The sequence below is a fragment of the Macaca nemestrina genome, chromosome 3, assembly GCF_043159975.1.
Source record: "Macaca nemestrina isolate mMacNem1 chromosome 3, mMacNem.hap1, whole genome shotgun sequence".
Taxonomy (NCBI): Eukaryota; Metazoa; Chordata; class Mammalia; order Primates; family Cercopithecidae; genus Macaca; species Macaca nemestrina.
Genome location: NC_092127.1, coordinates 182,090,598 through 182,112,904, shown reverse-complemented (window position 1 = coordinate 182,112,904; position 22,307 = coordinate 182,090,598). Strand labels below are relative to the sequence as shown.

General features: G+C 39.7%; 1 protein-coding gene across 7 annotated transcripts in view; it reads left to right on the top strand.

Moving 5' to 3' along the window:
• The window catches only part of LOC105487912 (coiled-coil and C2 domain containing 2A), a 134,102-nt gene that overhangs the window by 49,482 nt on the left and 62,313 nt on the right, over positions 1-22,307 (top strand). For all 7 annotated transcript variants that reach the window (XM_011751583.3, XM_011751581.3, XM_071093837.1 and 4 more), the window contains 7 exons: positions 343-505; positions 1,521-1,657; positions 2,282-2,413; positions 12,496-12,705; positions 13,659-13,765; positions 17,721-17,861; positions 21,393-21,549. In XM_011751583.3, the coding sequence (XP_011749885.2) occupies positions 343-505; positions 1,521-1,657; positions 2,282-2,413; positions 12,496-12,705; positions 13,659-13,765; positions 17,721-17,861; positions 21,393-21,549 (1,047 nt within the window). The remainder of the gene's footprint in view (positions 1-342; positions 506-1,520; positions 1,658-2,281; positions 2,414-12,495; positions 12,706-13,658; positions 13,766-17,720; positions 17,862-21,392; positions 21,550-22,307) is intronic.

The window sequence follows — 22,307 nt, the reverse complement described above, 5'->3', positions numbered from 1 at the left end:
ATAAATTATGAGCCCAATTCTTTACATAAATGGCCAAAAGTAAGCACCCTCAAAGGAGGCCATATCTGTTGGGATTTTGATTGTTTTGCTTACCACTTCTCTTCTGAAACAGCCATCTCTGATTTTGACATCTTCCAGGTGTGCAGAATAGTGCAAAACAATTTTTTTTAAAACCCACTTGTTAAATATGAAAGATTATATAGTTCTATGCTTTCATTTTTTATAAAAGGAAAAGATAAAGTTGTAGGAAATGTTAAGTTTCATGAGTTTGGTATTGTTAATTATTTTTCTAACTAAAAATCTTAGCATGATTTTTTCTTGTTACTTTTTAACATTATGCAGGATGAGGAAGAACTGCTTAATGGTGATGATGCCGAGGACTTCCTATTGGGCTTAGATCACATGGCTGATGATTTTGTAGCAGTCAGACCTGCAGATTATGAAAGCATTCATGATCGGCTGCAGATGGAAACAGAAATGCTCTTCATACCCAGTAGGCAGACAGGTACTTGCTCTTTTTATTTTCTTGTTCAGTTTAGAAATCGTCACTTATTTTGTAATGAAATATGGCTAGTGCATAAGGATGCCTCATCTCCAGATCTGATTCCAGTTTCTAATCTGATTTAACAATCCAGAAATATCTTCAAACAAACAAACAACAACAACAAAAAAACACAGAACATGGAAAAATATCCATTCAACAAACACTTATTGATAGACTAATGGAAGATACACCAAAGTACTGTGGGAAGCCTTTTATCAAATCAGTGATCAGTTACAGGGGCTGAGAGTTTATAAGAACAGCCTTTCTTTCATCTTAAGTTTATCCCCACCCTTCCCTAAGTCACCATTCCCCGTGTATTTTCCTACTACTCTATGGCGTGATCTTGTAGAGACCTTTGCTTCCTGTTGCTGCCTGTCACTCCCACTACAATCCAAGCTCCAAGGCAGCAGGGGACTGGCCTGGATTCCCAGAGTCTCATCTGTGCCCGGCACAAGGAGGCTGTCAGTAAAGATGTGTTCTATGAATGAATAAAGTAGTGAATGAATAAATGAGGTAATGATCACGTTCACTCAAATAAACCTGTTCATTTACAAAGCACGTCCTCATACTTTACCTCATTTAATTCTCCCAGAAGCCCAGTTAAGTAGATTATTATCTCTTTTGTACAGGAGGAGAGAGTTCAAAGAAGTGCCTGGCCCCAATTCACCCAGCTGAAAAGTAATAAAGCTAAAACTTGTCTCTTGTCCTATGATTTGAATACTACCTTCTTCTCAGTATGCCACACTGATGAGTTACATATTAAATTATTTAGGTATTTTCTTTAAATACTTGATTCTACAACATACTCCTATAAGTAAGCACATTCATCTTTCCCTTGGTTCTGCTTTTAAAAATTAATTTGGAAAATGTGCATTTTCTAAAAACATAAATGAAATCTCTAGTGATTAATTCACCAAAATGCAGTCTGAGATATTTAGATTGGTCCTAATGTTTTATTTATTTATAAACTATCTAGTCCCTACATATAAAAAGCTTCCTGAGAATGTACAGCCCAGGTTCCTGGAAGATGAAGGCCTTTACACTGGGGTAAGACCAGAGGTGGCACGCACCAATCAGAACATCATGGAGAACAGATTGCTGATGCAGGATCCCGTAAGTGTGCACGTTCTGCTCCCAAGTGTGGCCTGGGTGCACTAGACATATCTTTTATTTTCCTAACAGGGCAGTCATTGCATCCACTGTACTCATTTCCTCTTGAGGTTATCCACAGAAAGTGGTTCAATTTTTTTTTTAACTTTCTCTCTCAGTACATTTATTGATCCTCAAATAACATAACTTCTCAACTGCTCAAAATCCATCTTTGCTAGCTGAATCTGTGTTTTTCCTGCTAAACCAGATGCTGGCAACCTTTTCGTACTTGACAGAATTTTTAAATTATCCATAGGTAGAATAGTCTCAATTTTGAGTTTTTATCCTGCGGTTTTTTTTTTTTTTTCTTAAATGTTTAATGAATAGAAAATAAATTTTTCTTAAGCATTCATTTAAGTTCTTTAAAATACTATTTAGGGAGCCAGGGTGTACATTTTAAATCAGTTGTGAGAGGTGTTAGTGAAGACTTGATTTCTAATGGAAACAGACTTTTACAGTTCTGTTGGGGGAGGAGGTACATGAAATATATATGTTGACACAGAATTTTCAAGAAACGTTGTTTGTGTTGTAAACCATTTTCTGTTCAATTAGAAGAAAATGTTGTCATTCCCTCTGCTTCACCTACAGGAAAGAAGATGGTTTGGAGATGACGGTAGGATCCTAGCTCTGCCAAACCCCATCAAGCCATTTCCTTCAAGGCGGCCAGTACTAACACAGGAGCAGAGCATTAAGGCAGAGCTTGAAACACTATATAAAAAGGTAGACACTCCCCTCTTTCCACTTTTATTACATGAAATTGAAAGTGCTTTGCTTTTTGAATAGCTTGGAGTGCTATGTTTATAACATTCCACTTTAATTTTTTAAAATAATTCACAATCTTACACATAAAGAACAAACATCAGGCATATTACGTAAGAGTAAGTCTAATTATACTCAATGAATCCCTTCTTAAACAAGGAGTGAGTTTCCTAGCTAGGAATGACTGAGTTTGCATCTTTTTTCACGCATCCTGGTTAGCTACCCTTATTTTTCTTCTTTTGCCCTCTCTTTTCCCTTGTCATCTCACATTTGCTGCAGGACCACTTCCCATTTGTTGTATCTTTATTATATGGCTAGAGATTTTCTATCCTTGCAAATCCTTTATATCGTATTTTCCTAAGTCTGGTAACCGGCTGCCTAATTCCAGCCCTTGCTCTACCATTCACTGGGTGAACTTGGCCGTTAGTCTCTCATGCCTCAATGTCTTCATCTGTAAGGTAGGCACGATGGCAGTGTCTGCCTCCTAGGCTTGCTGTGTAAATTGAATGAGGTAATCCACACAAGTGCCTAAAACAGAGCTTAGTAACTGCTGGCTATCATTACAGTTGTCTGCTCTCATATTTAATTACATTGCTCTTGCTTTCCTGGGTGTATTAATCTGTTATCATGCTGCTGATAAAGACCTACCCAAGACTGGGCACTTTACAAAAGAAAAAGGTTTAATGGACTTACAGTTCCACATGGCTGGGGAGACCTCACAATCATGGCAAAAGGCAAGGAGGGGCAAGTCACGTCTTACGTGGATGGTGGCAGGCAAAAAGAGAGCTTGTGCAGGGAAACTCCCATATATAAAACCATCAGATCTTGTGAAACTCATTCACTATCATGAGAACAGTGCAGGAAAGATCTGCCACTACAATTCAATCACCTCCCACCCACTTCCTCCCACGAAACCTGAGAATTGTGGGAGTTACAATTCAAGATGAGATTTGGGTAGGAACACAGCCAAACCATATCATTTCACCCCTGGCCTCTCCCAAATCTGTCCTCACATTTCAAAATCAGTCATTGCCTTCCCAACAAGTCCCTCAAAGTCTTAACTCATTTCAGCATCAACTTAAAAGTCTACAGTCTAACATTTCATCTGACACAAGGCAAGTCCCTTCTGCCTAAGAGTCTGTAAAATCAAAGGCAAGTTAGTTACTTCCTAGATACAATGGAGGTACAGGCATTGGGTAAATATGTCTCGCATTCAGGTCACGCTGATGCAAGAGGTAGGTTCCCATGGTCTTGGGCAGCTTCACCCCTGTGGCTTTGCATGGTACAGCCTCCCTCCTGGCTGCTTTCATGAGCTGGTGTTGAGCGTCTGCAGCTTTTCCAGGTACACAGTGCAAGCTGTCAGTGGGTCTACCATTCTGGGATCTGGAAGACAGTATCCCTCTTCTTACATCTCCACTAGACAGTGCCCCAGTAGGAATTCTGTGTGGGGGCTCCAACCCCACATTTCCCTTCTGCACTGCCGTAGCAGAGGTTCTCCATGAGAGCCATGCCCCTGCAGCAAACTTCTGCCTGGCCATCCAGGCATTTCCATACATCATCTGAAATCTAGGCAGAGGTTCTCAAACCTCAGTTTTTGACTTCTGTGTACTCGCAGGCTCAACACCATGTGGAAGCTGCCAAGGCTTGGGCTTGCACCCTCCAAAGTCGTGGCCCGAGTTGTACCTTGGCTCCTTTTAGTCATGGCTGGAACACCTGGGACACTGGGCATCAAGTCCCTAGACTGCACACAGAATGGGGACCCTGGGCCTGGTCTAAGAAAACATTTTTTTCTTCCTAAGCCTTCAGGCCTGTGATGGGAGGGGATGCTGTGACGACCTCTGACATGCCCCAGAGACATTTTCCCCATTGTCTCGGTGATTAACATTCAGCTCCATATTACTTATGCAAATTTCTATGGCTGGTTTGAATTTCTCCTCAGAAAATGGGATTTTCTTTTACAATGTCAGGCTGCAAATTTTCTGAACTTTTATACTCTGCTTCCCTTATAAAACTGAATGCCTTTAACAGCACCCAAGTCACCTCTTGAATGCTTTGCTGCTTAGAAATTTCTTCTGCCAGATACCCTAAATCATCTCTCTCAAGTTCAAAGTTCCACAAATCTCTAGGGCAGAGGCAAAGTGACACCAGTCTCTTTGCTAAAATATAACAAGTCACCTTTGCTCCAGTTCCCAACAAGTTCCTCATCTCCATATGAGACCACCTCAGCCTGGATTTCACTGTCCATATAATTATCAGCATTTTAGTCAAAGTCAATCAACAAGTCTCTAGGGAGTTCCAAACTTTCCTGCATTGTCCTGTCTTCTTTTGACCCCTCCAAACTGTTCCAGCCTCTGTCTGTTACCAATTCCAAAGTTGCTTCCACATTTTTGGGTATCTTTTCAGTAATACCCCACTTCTTGTACCAATTTATTGTATTAGTCCATTTTCATGCTGCTGATAAAGACATACCCGAACCTGGGCAATTTGCAAAAGAAAGGAGTTTAATGGACTTACAGTTCCACATGGCTGGGGAGGCCTCACAATCATGGTGGAAGACAAGGAGGAGCAAGTCACATCTTACATGGATGGCAGCAGGCAAAGAGAAAGCTTGTGCAGGGAAACTCCCATTTTTAGAACAATCAGATCTCATAAGACTCATTCACCATCACAAGAACAGCATAGGAAAGACCCACCCCCATAATTCAATCAACTCCCACCTGGTTCCTCTCATGACATGAGGGAATTGTGGGAGTTACAATTCAAGATGAGTTTTGGGTGGGGACACAGCCAAACCATATCACTGGGACTGCCTCCTTCAGAAATCTGTATAATTTTAAATTTGTAACATTCAGCACTGATCACGTGAAACAGAATGGGGTGCGTATAACAATCATCATTTTTGTCTATAAAGAGGAATGATGAACAGAGAAAACACAGGCCCAGACAGAGACTGAGTACAGTCCTGCTGTCCTACTAACTAATTAGCTTGCAGCTTTGGGCAAATTCCTTTACCTCTCTGGATATTTTTCCTTAACTGAAAAATAGGAATAATAATCATTTTCTCTCCCTCATGGGGTCATCATGAGTACTGAGATGATATATGAGTATGACCTTTTTAAAAATTATAAATTTCTCTAAAATATTATTACAGACAAGTATCAGTGGATGGCTGCTTTGTACAGAAATGTGATCCTGGAAGCAGATTTACAAAACAAGGGTAAAGATAAGTTCCAGTCCATGATGAATTTATCATCTATTTGGTTACATGACAAAAATACATTATATAATTAGTGATCAAAACAATATCAACTTACGCATTTATTGAATAATCCATCAGTGTGTATCATCATCCACCTATCCATTCCATTAAACACAGATATGATGAACACTGAATTATGGGTTAAAGTTAGAAAACAGAAGAGTAATTAATATGGAGGGTAGGGCATGAGAGATCCAATGGATCTCATCTGTCTCCTTTTGAAATTCTAAACCAACTTGGAAATACACTGGAGTCAGAGAGGGATCCAGATATCCCTCGCACTAAGGGTAAAACCAGATGGCAGAAAGCCACTTGAACCGGAGACCAGATGGTTTCCTGTTCCATTTCTCACGAATTTTGTTCCCCATCTAGACACAAGCTGAGCGGCTCTGGTGTATTTACCAGGTGGAGTGCCAAGCAGACCATGCAGGCCAGTGAACAACCTCTCCTTGGAGACAGCTAAGACAGGACAGCCAGGGGCCACTGCTTAGCTTTGCAGGTAACCTGGACTAAGGATCTTGGGTTCCAGCTGAGTCTCCAGTCAGACATGTCCTTCCTTCTCTCTTGGGAAGCAGCCAGTAGGGCTGGAAGGGCGGGTAGAGAAGGACAGAGGGTTTCTTTTCAATACTTTTGAGAAGCGAAATCTTCCTATCATACGAGCAGATATAGGAAAGTCAAGAAAGAAGAGTTCTACTGAAAGGGGCTTGTCATAAAGCATCACAGAGCAAAGGAAGTTAGAGAAGGAAGAAGGCTAAAGGGGCTGACATCTTCCAAGGGCATTTATTGGAGGGCTATGCTTTGAACACAACAAAACATGAAGAATGTCTTAGACTGCACATGAAAGAAGCAAAGGGGATTAACTTAAATGGAGGAGATATTATATCTATCTGTTATTCCATAACAGGTCACCTACTAAGTTTATTGTTGAGTTGTATACCTCAGTCTTTTTTTAAAATGTAATTATGTAACCTTCCAATTATTCAAAACACAGTGCTTTTCTTTCACAATTAACATTTTTACCATTTTATTTATTTACTTTAACCTTTTCCTTCATTTATTCAGACTGTCTCTTGCCAAAAATAGTTTTTCCATTATTCCATGAAACAGGCTTGCCTTTAAGGAAAAAAAATTAAATGCCTACAGCCTCTATTTTCAGTCTTACTTCCAAACAGCCTTCCACCTAGGAGTTTCCGGCATGATGCAAGAGCAAAGAAATAGGTCGGCAGGCAAAGATTGTTTTGCTCTTGTACTGTTAATCCATTTTCTTTCTCCCTCTCTGGCTATGCTAAAAGTGACTTAGGGACAAGAACTGGGTTATAGTCTTCCTCTTAACTCGTACTTAGCAGTGTGCCTGGCACATAGAAATACCTCAATAAAAGTGCAAATTGAATGTCATTAAAATGATTTTGCTGCGTGTATTAAAAGAAATTCCTTTTTTCTATGCCTCTCTCTGATTCACTGTCTCTCCTGCAAAATACTAGCTTTTCTTAGGTTCTGGTTTAGTCCTGGCATCCACATAATGGAAAACCAAGTCAGAGTGCCAAATCAAAAGTTGGCGATTACAGCTAGGAGCAGGGGCTCACACTTGTAATCCCAAAGCTTTGCGAGGCTAACATGGGAGGATTGCTTGAGGCCACGAATTTGAGAATAGCCTGGACAACATAGTGAGACCCCCTTCCTCTACAAAAAATAAAAAGGTAGCCAGACGTGGTGGCACAGGCCTGTGGTCCCAGCTACTCAAGATGCTGAAGCAGGAGGATCACTTGAGCCCAGGAGTGCAAGGTTGTAGTGAGCTATTATCACACCACTGCACTCCAGCTTGGTTGACAGAGCGAGACCTTGTCTCTAAAAAATACATGCATACATACATACATAGAAGGAAAAATGTTAAGAAAATAAAAGTCGGCATTTCCTTGGGCCCTTAACAGAGCCTTGATGAATTTACGCCTCAGAGCGCTTAGGTCTGATGCTAACTTCACCCAGCAGGATCAACCAGCACTGATCACCCGTTTGAGTCAAGCCCAGTTGTTCTTTGGTTAGGAATACTACGCTATTGACTCAAATGATGGATTGTGCACCCTCCCATTAGAGAATTTAAGAGTTTTATTTAGAAGGGAGTTGGTATTCAGCTCTGCTTTTTTGAACTTTTTTTTTTAATAACAGAGGGGGAAAAAAGTAGTTTTTAAAAGTGAAATATTCTGTTCCTAATATTGTCTCAATATTAGGATGTTCTTAAATTGAGATGAGACAATTAAAGATAGAAAAATGCAAAAAGGAATTAGCTGTCATGCAAAGAAAAACTGTTAAACATCAAATAAGAAAGAATACAATTTAACACATCTTAAGAAGTAATTAGTGCAAAAGTAAAAGATTAAAATGCTAGATAGGACATTGCAGGTAAAACATAAACAATATAAAATACAGTTTGCCTAATCACAATAGCAAAGTAGGGTTAAAGTTGTTGAAAAGCAGGCCCGGCGCAAAGTAGGGTTAAAGTTGTTGAAAAGCAGGCCCGACGCAGTGGCTCACACCTGTAATCCCAGCACTTTGGGAGGCCGAGGTGGGCAGATCACCTGAGATCAGGAGTTCAAGACGAGCCTGGCCAACATGGTGAAACTCCGTCTGTACTAAAAATACAAAAATTAGGCAGGGGTGGTGGGTGGGTGTAATCTCAGCTACTCAGAAGCCTGAGGCAGGAGATTGCTTGAACCTGGAAGGCAAAGGTTGCAGTGAGCAGAGAACATGCCTTTGCACTCCAGCCTGGGTGATAAGAGCAAAACTCCATCTCAAAAAAAACAAAAGTTGTTGAAAAGCAGTACAAACATCCCTCTTCTTTCTCTCCTTCCTTTGTCCTTCCTTCCTTCCTTCCCTTTTTATTACTTCCATCTTTAACTAAAAGTCTACGATATTCTTAGCTGTGCTAAATTCTGGGAATACAGAGGGAGCAACCTTAGCTTGGCCATAGAGAGACTTCGTGCCTTGGCTGGAAAGACAGAAATGGAAGCAAGTGTTAAAGCCCCTGCAACATGTAGGAGCCCCCCTTTTTCAGAACTGCATACCCACTGGAGGACTGTGTCATGATTCCAAGCTCCTGCAGAGGTACTACTAGATAAAAGTGTCACTTTCCCATCATTATTCTCACCAGTTTTTCACCAAAGCATTGTTAATCTCCTGCATTCTAAGCACTGCACTACACAGGACTCTCTTGGTTGCACATGACAGAAACCCATTGCAAACTAGCTTAAGCAAAGAGGGAACTTAGTGGCTCAAAAAACTGGAAAGGATCTGGGAATAAATCATAAAATGAAAGAGGACCTTTAGGAAACAAGATCTCAGGGGCTAGGACCAGGGATTTGATGCCAGCAGGCCTCTCTTCCACCTCTCTTTTCTCTGGTTCGTCTTGAATACTAGCGGGCCTCATTCTCTGCAATTGCAGGCAGGACAGAAGTCCTACATATTAGGGGATGTGTCCTTTGATAGCCTAAGCTTAACAACTCCAGAAGGAAAGAATCATATTTCTCCCCACGGTTCACATTATCGATACCAAAAAATAAACTCTAGTCAGTGGCAAGTGGATTATTATGCACTAACCTCATGTCCAGGAAACATGGCGTGTTTCCAGAAGATGGGAAATGAGAAGGCTTCCCAGGGAAGACCAGAATAATAATTCTAGAATCTACTGCAGGCTCTGAGGTGGACCCAGACTTTGCTGCTATTATTTTCTCAGGGCAAATGTAGAAACTTGCATTGTAAACTTACCAATGATTATTAATTTTCTGTACATTTTTGTTGTTGTTGTTTTGAGACAGGGCCTCACTCTGTTGCCCAGGCTGGAACACAGTGGCGCAATCTCGGCTCACTGCAACCTCCGCCTCCTGAGTTCAAGCAATTCTCTGCCTCAGTCTCCCAAGTAGCTGGGATTACAGGCATCCGCCACCACATCCAGCTAACTTTCGTATTTTTAGTAGAGACGGGGTTTCACCATCTTGGCCAGGCTGGTCTTGAACTCGTGACCTCGTGAACCACCCGCCTTGGCCTCCCAAAGGGCTGAGATTACAGGCGTGAGCCACTGCACCTGGTCTTCTGTACAGTTTTTAATTTTTTTTTTCTGCTTTGGTATGCATCTCTGCACATGCTGAGAACATCAATAGATAATCCATACTCATCAACTCTTAGAGTTTCGGTTTTCAGTTGAAGACTAAAAAATCAAATGAATTTTAAAGTTAAAATATACTCTAAATATTATCCCTCCTTGGGAGTAATTGTTGCTACTGTGTTTATGATAGTTGTCAATAAATAAGAAAGGAAAACAGATGCAACAGAAAAAAAGGACAAGGAACTAGGTGTCTTTCTCCCTAATAGGAAGAGAGTTGGGGTCTTTTGATCCGGTTAGCCCAATGACTACTAAGTGTCCTGAAACACCATTATACTTGGTTGAGCTGAGCCTAAGGCAGAGACCACTAGCAAGTTTTGGAACTTAGGCTAATGCAGATTTGTGGCAGGCGGTGCAAAGTACAGGTGACTTAAGTTACATTACAAGTAAATAGAACCACTCTACCCATGTTATTTACTCATACCAAGAAGTGTGTGAGAGCCACACCCTGAGCGATCCCATTAACTCTGGAACCCCATAGGTAAGAGGCAAGGCAAGGCAAGAACGAGCAGCTGCAAAGCAATTAGAGAGGAATTTTCCATTATGTCTGTGGTTTGAAGTCTAGTTGTACATATATTTGTGAGGTGGAAATTTTTAATTAATCCAGGTAATCTGGATTATAAAAGGGTGGTCACATGGAGATTAAAAACTTCTAATATTAATGTAGTTTATAACTGAATACTTTTACCTGAATGAAAGAGAAAAAAAAAAATGGCGCTCCATTGTTGCAGTCTGAAGTGTAGGTATATTAATGACCAGATCTGATCTCTTAAAGGCCACCCAGGGCTTTCATAAGATGCAAAAGACCAGTGGAAGCTGATCCATGTCCCAGTTGTTTTTCCTCCTATAAATCCAAGTGAAGATTCTTGAAAGAAATTGTTGCTACTGCGTTCATAATAGTTCTCAATATATAAGAAAGGGAACAGATACAACGAAGAGACAAGGAACTAGAGGTCTTTCTCTCTAATAGTATGGGAGTTGGGGTCTTTTGAGCAGTCTAGCCCAGTGGCTGCAACGAGTCCTGGAAGCTTTTTTACTTGGTTGGGCTAAGCAAAAAGCAGAGACCACCAGCAATTATTGTAATGTGGGCTAATGCAGATTTGGGAAATACAGTATATTCCAGAAAGTACTGCAGTATAGTTAATTCATCCTGATTTGAGCCTAAAATATTGGTAAACACATTCCAGTTTTACAAGGGCCTTTTTAAAATAAAACAATGTGTTCAAATCTTATAATCATAAGATTTTAATGCTGGAATCCACTCTTCTGGGCCGGGCTTCCCTACCTCCCTCTACACATCCCAGACTTCATGCTTTTAGATCCTAGGGCTGTTTTCCCTTCTAAATTGATTGCTGCTTGAAGACAGGCTCTACCACACTGTACACATCCATTAATCTTTGTTGAGTAAATGAGATAATGCATGTGAAATGCCTGATATGATACCTAGTGATCTACAAAATGCTAATTTAATCTTTTTTCTTAGCCTCCTATTTCTACATTTGAAAAATTAGAGGCCCAGAGATGTATAGTGACTTGCCCGAGGTCTCAGAGCAGTTCAAGGTAGAGCCAGGCCTAGAATCCAAGGCTCATAGCCCAGATCTAGCATCTTTACATAATACCATGCAAAATAATTAAATGAAGAGTTGCTGAACATGTTACCCATAATTTAGGGAAGATAAAAGCTTCCATTCTGATCAGAATTTTTACAATTTTCCTTTAAGCTCATGATTTGTAAATAATTTACTTATGCCACATTATCATTTAAAATAATAAATACATTATCATTTTCTAGACAAATAGCTCATCTCTGCAAAAAGGAAGGACCAAGTGATGTCTCAACCACCGTATCCTTACTGTAGTCCGTCTTTATAATGAGAAAAAATAAAGGCACAAAACCCAAGACGTCTCCTCTCCACCCTTGAGCTCCCACCCACAGTAGCTGTAGTGATCAAAGTAAATATCTTGAAGATTTTACGGAAGAAAAGCAAAGAGATGTATCTGATACATTATATAGCAAACGATCCAAGAAATTCCTGTTGAATACTTCTGTTTTGTTTTCTACACGCTTGGCTCAGCTGCACAGCCCCCACTCTTATTTTGCAAACCAATATCTCTCCTCCCCATGAAGACTGAGTGCCAGCATGATGCTCAGTTAGGTAAATGTCTCTTGCTGCTGTCTACAAAAGGAAGCCTTCTCCACATGTTTTAAAATGTAAATACATGGGGTATGTCCGGGATCCAAATAATGATCGATTTGAACTAGAATCTATGCTCCTCCCATTCAAAGAATTTCAAGGTCACCAGCTACAAAACCCAAGATTCCAAGAAACAAGATAGTCTGCATGAAAAGGATTAGAACTACGACTTGGGCGAGTAATAAAACCTAAAAGACTTAGGAAAGCAAGATTGAAATGGTTTCTTTTCTAACTCCCAGTCTTTCATTTTACTGTTCAACTATTCAAAAAAGAGCTGGCCTCTAAAACCTGGAAATAGGTAATCAAGCATTTTTCACCTGACTGGTCCAGTATAGAAGGTATTTTGCATCTAACTGTTTTCCCATTGTGGATTAGAGAATCATTATCTAGTAAGTGCTTTAACTGTGTTCTGTCTACACTCTGCTCTCCTTGGCAGGCAGTAAAGTATGTTCACAGTAGTCAGCATATGATCAGCTCTGGAGACCATCCTGGAAATTTCCAACTGGACATTGATATTTCGGGGTTAATCTTCACTCATCATCCCTGTTTTAGCCGAGAGCATGTTTTGGCAGCCAAGCTGGCCCAGTTATATGACCAGTACCTTGCAAGACACCAGAGAAACAAGGCAAAATTTCTTACTGATAAGGTACATGTGATTTCTTCCATAATGATTGTCAATGGAGTTGGTTCTTCCAATGAGCCCAAACAATGAAAATTTCTAACAGCAAAATATGCCCCTCTTTCACATGTTTCCTCTGTCTAGGATGTGTGATGCATTATCCAGCTAGAGACAAAGGGAAAGACAGAGTTGGTATACATGTAATGTGTACAAATTTATTGGCACACACTTGCCCTAAACAGAAGGCTTTCTGTAAACACTACAGCACCCACCAGAAGTGGGTGTTAGGTGGAAGATATGTGGTTATTACTTGCTTACGTGAGCTCAGAACTTGAAACCATTGGTGGCTTGAGAATTATCTATCGTTAGAAACATTCTCATCTTTATATTTATTATCCCATAGTGTGGCACTTAAACACAAGTCAGTTGTTTCAACTGATGGTCAAAGGAATGGCTATGAATTTGGATTTATTCCCAGTGTGACACTATCCCATGGGATTTTTGTGGGTAATTTTGACTATAGGCAATTTTAGTCTCATGCCCTGACTTTAAAACCTTACTGCCCAAAGAAGAGATAACTTCACAATATCTCGTTTTATGAGTCTGTAATTTTATAGTTTCTTTGTATCACAAGAATACCACCGTATGTCCTGGACCCAGGCAAACCCACTGTTAGCTTTGGAAGAAAACTTGGTTCTAAGATACACACATAAAAATAATATTTTCATAAGCAGCTTGATTATCTGGGCTATGGAACAAGGATGGACATACACTATTCTTTACTAATCCAGTTTCTTCAAGAACAGATGAAACAGTTCTCCATCATAATTCATTTATGTGAAAGTCTGGAGACAGCTGGATGCTTGAACATCCATTCACAGACTGCTGGCACCATTTTGCCCAGGATAAGTGGGTGGGTCCACTTGCACTGCAGTAGGGAATAGAGTGTAACTCAAAACTTGTATCCATATCTTTTTAAGCTCCAAGCTCTAAGAAATGCTGTTCAGACTGGTGCTGATCCAGAAAAACCTCATTCATCTCTTGATACCATCCAAAAAACCATCAATGAGTATAAATCTGAAATTCGGTGAGTAAAGTTTGTTAAGTGTAACTACTTTTTTTCCCCTGTTAGATGTGCACTTGTTAGAGTTTATTTTTCCAGGTACTTTTTCTGAATGCAACGAATACATGTGAAATTATGCCAAATAAAACAATGAAATACATCTATCATATTAACACAGTATTTGAAGTCCAGTAATGTGAATGAGGATGAGGGAAATGGTCACTCTGCAGGTGTAAGGGAAAACTGCTACAGCTACCACTTTAGAGAGCAGCTTGGCCCTAACTCCTAAAGTGTTGAAGAGGCTCATCAGTTTGGACCCAGCAATTCTGATTCAGATACAAGATGTTCTTTAAGGAGCTATGTGTGCACATGTACATGGGGACGTGCAAAGATATGCACAGCATCACTCAAAAGTAAGACAGCCTGGGCACGATGGCTCATGCCTGTAATCCCAGCACTTTGGGAGGCCAAGGTGAGAGGACAGTTTGAAGCCAGTAGTTTGAGACTAGCCTGTACAAAAAATTTTTAAATATTAGCTGAGTATAGTAGTACATACATGTAGTCCCAACTACTCGAAGGCTGAGGAAGGAGAATCATTTGAGCCCAAGAGTTTGAGGCTGCAGTGAGCTAGGATGGTACCACTGCACTCCAGCCTGGGTGACAGAGTGAGATCTTGACAAAAAAAAAAAAAGGAAGCCACTAGAAATAACCCAGTAGCAGAGTAAACCCATCTTGGTATAGGCTTACAGTGAATTTCTGTACCACAGTTAAAATGACTGAATCAGATCTACAGGTATCAATATGAATCATATGCAACTTGCTTCTTTATATACAATGCATCTTAGACATTTTCCTGTCACAGTGCATGTAGATTTACATCATGGTTTAAAGCCTGGCATTATGTAGATTTATTGTAGTTTGTATAATTCTCAACTGATATGTATTTGCATTTCTATTCTGTTTTTTATTATTTAAATTCTACTGTAATTAAAATTCCTAAATATTATATTTGTATGAGTACTTCCACAGAACAAATCCTTAGAACAGGAAATAATAAATGAAGGCATTTCAATGTATACTTTTCTTTTTACAGTCTAGCTATGAGTTGGAAATTCTTCCAGCAAAGTAGAAATTAGTGAAGTTTGTAACCTATAATTGCAAAAGTATGGAGTATATTTTTAAATAAAAATTATTTTTTATATTAAAAGGAAAACATATTGCAATCTCCTTGTGAGAATAATTTTTGTTTTGGCATACATTAAGAAAAAAGTGACAAAAAGCTATTCTGAAAGCAAATGTGATTTTATATGGAGCTGTATTTATTAGTCACTATTTGAAAAACACCAGAACTGTGTGTGAGATCTAGAGACAATACCCAGCGGAGTCATGGACAGCAGACCCATTACAATAATTCTGTGCCTCTGGAGATGAAAGCCTTTGAGATTTAGCATTTCTGACCCAGTAAAAGAGATTTCCATCCTTTGCTGACTTTTCACTAGGTGGTAAAACAATTTCTAAGCAGATGATCTATTGCTGGATGTTTCATCACATGGATCCATTTCCTCAAGCCCCCGGGATCTGATCAGCCACCCCCAAGAACTCCCCACCTCAAGCATCTGCTGAGCCCTCCACTGGTTGCAGTTAACCCGGGCCAGCACCATAAAGCATTTTCCATTTTATTTTCCATAGCAGCATCATGACTACATGCCTTGTCCTCCGAACGGGAACCAGGATATAGAAGGAAGAAAATATGAATGGTCATGCAACATAGGAACATTTTACTTAACCTCTCTGTAGGATCTTTGCCCTCAGATGTGCTCAGTCTTGAACACATAAAAATTCTATGACCCCAAGTCCCCATCCAGCTACCATTTTATCTCTATATTTCCTTTCATGGCCAAACACCAGGTAAACATTTGCTATTCATACTATCTCCACTCTCTCCCATTTCCAACTTATCCTGTCTCATTCCTGTGCCCACCTTTCCTCTGAAGCAAATCTTGCCACAGCCCCTGGGGACCTCCACCTGGGAAAGTGGAATGGAACCACTCGGCCTGCTCAGTGCTTGAATGCAGACACCATCCCCACACATTGCCTGTCAGGACATCCTGCATCTCCATACACCACCCTCTCCTGGGTGTCCTCGTCCCTCTCCAGCCATTTGTCCTTCTCATCATTCTTTGACCATCATTCTCCTTTGTCCAGCTTATACGTGTTCTGAGTCTCAAGTGTTATTGTTGTTTTCTTTTTAATCCTGTTTAAAATTGCATTTTCTCCTGAAATGAATCCACTTTTTGGCTTTAAACATCATCCAGATGCCAGTGGCTCCCAAAGTGTCATCTCTGAGCAGCAGTCCACTGCACGGTCTAGACCCCATCTACATCAGATTTCAGAAAACTGTTGCCAACTCCCTAATCAAAATTGCCTTTCCCTCTTCCTCTCCAGCTCTGGTCACAAATTTTAATTAAATATTATTTTGTAATTTTCTGCTTCTTTAGTTTGTATGCAAATTTTTCTTGCTAAGAGCTCTTTTTAGCATTTCTGGGAAACTATTATTTTTAGGTACTAAAAAAGAAAGTAGAAAATATATCACAAAGCCTGAAGGTGTCATGTAACTAGTAAAATAATTTTATATTGTGGTTTTTAAAACTGAAGCAGGGGTGATAACAGCTAAAGGCATAGGAGACGAACTGATCACCTGATGGTGACAGATAACATTTGTGGGCCTCTTGCTTGGTATCGGGCAAGGTTCTAAGCACATTATGCGGATTATCTCATTAACTCCTCCCAACAACCCAGTGCGGTCAACTCCTACCATACCCATTTTACAGATGTGAGCCGGCAAAGGGAAGTAGCTTATCCAATCCAGCTAGTAAATAGTAGAGCTGAGATTCAAACCTGGGTAGTCTGGTTGCAACAACTGCACCTTTAACCACAATGTTTTACTGCTCCTCAAAGAGAATGTTTCTTATTCTAGTTTGTTGCTTTTTTGCTTTTCTAAGGGCTTCCCAGAGTCCCAGATCTTGACTACCTAACCACTATCATTTTCTGCCATCTTCCTTTTCTACAGTTACCAGTTGATCTTAGAAACCTAGACCCCCTTATTTCTCTGTACCACTAAATCATCACATGTACAACCTCCAGACTTAGGCCTGCCTTCTGGAGGTCATGAGGTGCTAATTTGTGAAATGCTACATCCTTGGTTTCTCATGATACTTTCTTAGACAAACCTCACACTGATGTCATTTATGTATGTGTCTGTCCCCTGAGCTAAACTATAAACTCCCTGAGGACAGAGATATCTTCTGTCTCTTAGACACTTCTAAATTCCCTGGAATGACTCATGGCACTTGTTCAAAAATGTAATAATGGTCTCATTATGCAATAAAATGCATTTGGGATCTAAACATAGCTATCATTTATAAAGAGAACTTAAAGTAAGGTATTAAATAAAATAAAGAGGAAAGAATTTTCAAATGATGCCTCTTCAGATCAAACCAAAAATATTGGTAATCTAGTGAATATTGAAAATCTCCAAGGCATGCGATAACAATACTTCATCTCCTCAGTGTGGAACTTGTGATTTGTGTTAACACAGAAAGACTTTAAATGTATTTGTTGCTAACTAGAACAGCAGTGTACTTTGCTATGTTTATAATAATTTAGTCCATGAGAACTGCCTTTATTTTCTTACCTTCAAAGGTGACTATTTGTTGAAGGATGCATAGTTTTAATACGAATTTTTTAAGTACTTAATTAAAGTCAGATCTGCCTAAAGAGAACAAAATCAAGTAAACCTCTCAAAACAGGTTGACATCCTATTGTCTTTACATTTGCATTTGTATTTAGTTTTCTGTACTTGTTTCAAAATATGGTAGCTATCAAATTGAATATACAATCACTGTGCATTATTAATTTCTTTTGCAAACAAACACACCTAACTTTTTAATATATACTCATGTGTTATTATATGTTGCAGACAAACGAGAAAATTCCGTGATGCTGAACAAGAAAAAGATCGAACATTGCTTAAGACCATCATAAAAGTTTGGAAAGAGATGAAATCCCTTCGAGAGTTCCAGAGATTTACAAATACTCCCTTGAAACTTGTTTTGAGAAAGTAGGCTTTTTTGAAAAATTATTTTATTGGGATATATCACACATCAAGAAAAATGTATAAAACTTGGATACAGTTTTAAAAGTAATTACAGATAAATATGCATATAACCACTTCCCAGGTTAAGAAATAGAACATTTCGTTCCTGAGCAGCCCCTCCCAAATGGCATCCTCCTCAATCCCCAAAATAACAACTACCTGGACTTTTGTGATCATTGTTTTCTTGTCTTTATAGTTTTGCCAACTATGTGCAATCCCTAAGAATATATAGTTTAATATTGCTTGTATTTGACTTCTACATACCTGAAAGTATGTTGTGTGTATTCTTTAGTGAATATATACATGTTTCTTTTCTTCAGTACTGTGTTTGTGAGATTCATCTACTTGACAGCACATGGCTGTAGTTAGATTTCTTTGCTTTATAATACTTCGTTATACAAATATAGCCAAACTTGTCCATTTCCGTTGATGGGCATTTGAGTTTATTCCATTTTTCAACTGTTACAGAAACCACTTCTGTAGGAATTTTTGTACTTGTCTTTTAGGGTACATGTGCCCAAGATTTCATTTCAACTTTACATTGCTGATTCCAAACATATTCCAGAAGTTGTGCTGATTCATGCCTTCACGGGGGTTCTCATAGGTCCATATCACCCATATCATGCCGATTACTTGGTGGTGTTAATTAACATTTTGCCAACCTGCTGACATGTTTTAATTTATATTTTCCTGACTACTCATGAAGGTGAGCATTTTTTTGTACATGCACTGACTATCTGGATTTCCACTTTTGTGAGGTGTCTGTTCAAGGCTTTGGTCACTTTTTGGACTGGATTATTTATCTTGTTATCTTTTTTGGTAATTTGGAGGCATTCTGCGTATAACATGGGAATTTGTTAGTAGCGTGTATTGCACATATCCTCTCCTACTCGTTAGTTGTCTGTTTACTCTCTTTTTGTTGCTTTTTGATGGATAGAAATTCTTAACTTTAAAAAGATAAAATACATTCGTTTTTTCTTTTACTATTGGTGCTTTTTGTATGCTTCTTAAGAAATTCTTCCCCTGAGTCATGTAGATATTCCATGATATTGTCTCCTATAACCTTTATAGTTTTAGCTTTCACATTTCATCTTTAATTCATTTGGAATTGACCTTCATTTGTGGTGTGGAGAAAGTAAGCTTTGATAATATTTCCGCTACCTAATTCACTAGACTTTTATATATGCTTCAGAGTACAGTTTATCACAACACAACCATGTTCTATGTGTTAATGCAAGAGCATCTATGCTGCTGGTGTTGGTCCCTTTCTGATTGTTTCACCTGGATAAGTGTTGTGCCTATATACTGACACAAATAGTAACAAATTTGGGCAGTTATCTGACATATTGCTTTGAAAACAGCCATAGTACAACCAAAGATAGCTGCAAATTGTGATTTTTCTTTGGCTGTAATTACAAAATCGAGAAAAAAAAAAAAGGTAGTTTTCAGGACAAGTATAAGACTGTGTGATCTTTGAGACTAGAGACCCTGTTGTCGTTGTATATCTGGTTTCTACCAGAGCACCTCCCGCTTAGTATCTGCTCAGTTAATGTTGGTTAACAATAGTAACAAATTTAGGCAGTTATCTGATATATTGCTTTGAAAACAGCCATATTTCAGCCAAAGATAACTGCAAATTGTGATTTTTCTTTAGCTGTAATTATAAAATTGAAAAAAAAAGTTAGTTTTCAGGACAAGTATTTAAGACTGTGTGATCTTTGAAAGCAGGGGCCCTATTGTCATTGTATATCTGGTCCCTACCAGAGCACCTGCCACTTAGTATCTGCTCAGTTAATATTGGTTGACAAATTCAAATATGCTACCTCACAAAATAATGGCTGTCTCCTAGAAATTGCAGTGTTTGTGCTTTCGAATTCCATCTCCTAGGCTGAGCCTCCCACAGAAGCAGTACAGAAATCCTTGCCAGATTATTTTCTCTCTCCCTCCCTCCCATCATCCCTGCTGCTAACTCTCCCTCCATCCCTCCCCTCCTTCTTTTTGAGTTTATAGGGTAAACTAAATTACAGGCATTTTACTCATGAGGTCATAACACTCCTTCCCCTGATAAGTAGCTATCTTCCAAAACCCTTTTCTCACGTTCTTGATTCATCTAGCCACCTTATGAGAAAGCATAGTTTTTCCCACACACACATTCAAGTTTATTCATGCTTTTGAATAGCAATGAGAAAAGTGAATGGTTTTCTGTATATCAGAGATGGGACATAATTTTGAGGCCAAATTCCCCTGATGTTTATAAATTTTGGGTACCACTGTGCATCCAAAGTGATTTATTTGGTAGTCATCCTAGAGAGCTGTAAGAGCTTGTGCCTTGGGGGACTGTAAACTGCTTAAACTCCAGGCAACATGTGTCCATAAGCAAATATCTGTCAGCTCTATGCACTTGTCTAGGTTTTTGTAAAATGGATTACGAAGCTTAACTGCTTTGGGGAAAATAGTGCAGTCAGTATTCGGCACCATCTCCAAAGTGCTGGGTGGGATGGATGCAGTCACTGCACATTTGCCGCCGCCCACCAGGAGAGCCATGCTGTTCATCAACATGTTAAGGGCTCTGAAAAGATGACCAGCAAGGAACATTTCACACTTATTTAATCCAGCATTGATACGGACACAGTATCTTCCTGGTGGGACATCTCACAGAACTAATGTCCTACAGAACACACTGTGGGAAACAGAACTGGGCTGATCTCCTGGTGGAGTGTAAGCAAAATCATCAAAGAAAAACCCAAATCTTCCATCCAAAGTCAAAAAAGTAGTTTCACCATCGTTCTCAGCAAACTGTCACAAGGACAGAAAACCAAACACTACATGTTCTCACTCATAGGTGGGAACTGAACAATGAGAACACTTGGACACAGGGCGCGGAACATCACACACCGGGGCCTGTCGGCAGGTGAGGGGCTGTCGGCAGGTGAGGGGCTAAGGGAGGGATAGCATTAAGAGAAATACCTAATGTAAATGACGAGTTGATGGGTGCAGCAAACCAACATGGCACATGTATACATATGTAACAAACCTGCACGTTGTGCACATGTACCCTAGAACTTAAAGTGGTTTCAGGGACTCAGTAGCAACAAAATGAAGCAGTTCCTCAGAGACCTGAAGAAGTAATAAAATAACTAATGAAATTTCCACCACTATCAGTTGAGAACTTACAGGCCCCGTGTCAGCACACCACACAGATCATTTAACGCAGAGAGGCATGGCTGCTTAGTGTTCAGGGGGTTGGGCTCATATTCAGCCCTTCCACTCACCAGCTGTGTGTTCTTGGGCAACTTACTTAACTTCTATGGGCCTCTGTCACCTCATGTATAAGAGGTGGATAATAACAGCATCTGCCTTACAGGATTGTGAGTTTACATGTGTGATATTTTTAGAAGAGGAACTGGCACATGGCAAGTTCAATAGAAGTATTTGCTGTTATTATTGCTCTCTTAATTTCCAGAAATAACCAAGGGACTACAAATTATTTTAAAGGGAAAAAGTTGACCAGAAAGCAGATGAAGAAGCATATGAAGCAGAAATTCAAGCTGAAATAAGTGAACTGTTGGAAGAGCATACGGAGGAGTACGCACAGAAGATGGAAGAGTACAGAACGTCGTTACACCAGTGGAAGGCCTGGAGGAAAGCACAAGTGTGTAAACAAACACTCAGCCTGGAATAGGGCTGGCCAGGAAGGGTCTGGGAGGACAGCCTCCAGTACAGGAGTGGGGAAACCAGACTGGCAGACTAGGGTATCCTGTGGCTCCCTCTGTCTCTTCCCCTGTCCCCTGGCTAAGGGATAAAAGGATGAATGAATTGACTGGCTAATGCATTTGCTTAAAAAGCCACCCAATTGATTGATACCAGAGCCAGCTTTGTCCATAGAGAATGCTATGGTAGCACTCTGTGACTATTTAAGTAATAATGTAGTAATCACTAATGCTTGTGTCCAGCACTGTGCTGAGTATCTTACATGCATTATTCCATTAAATGTAGGGATTGATGCTCTGGAGTTTCCTTCAGAAAATTATATAACTTTATGGACATGACCCTACAAAACTGAGTCCAAGGGCAACAAATAATAGATCAGGTGGACCTGCAATGCTCATTGTGCTTACATGCCTTATTTTAATATTTCAAGATGTGTCCTTAGCCTTGAAAACCAAAATTAAAGATCACATGAATACTTACCATTTTTTAAGCTCTTTCTAGGGACTAGGCTATATGGTAAATGCTTTTTAGGCATTTTAACAGTCTCATTTCAACAGCCCTGGGAGATATTTCCTGGGCTCCATTCTGTAGATGAAAAAACTGAGGCACAGAGAGGTCAGGTGGCTTAGTGACCTGCCTGATTACACACATCTGTTTGAAATGGGGCTGGGGTTTGCATCCAGGTCCATCTGGCTCTGA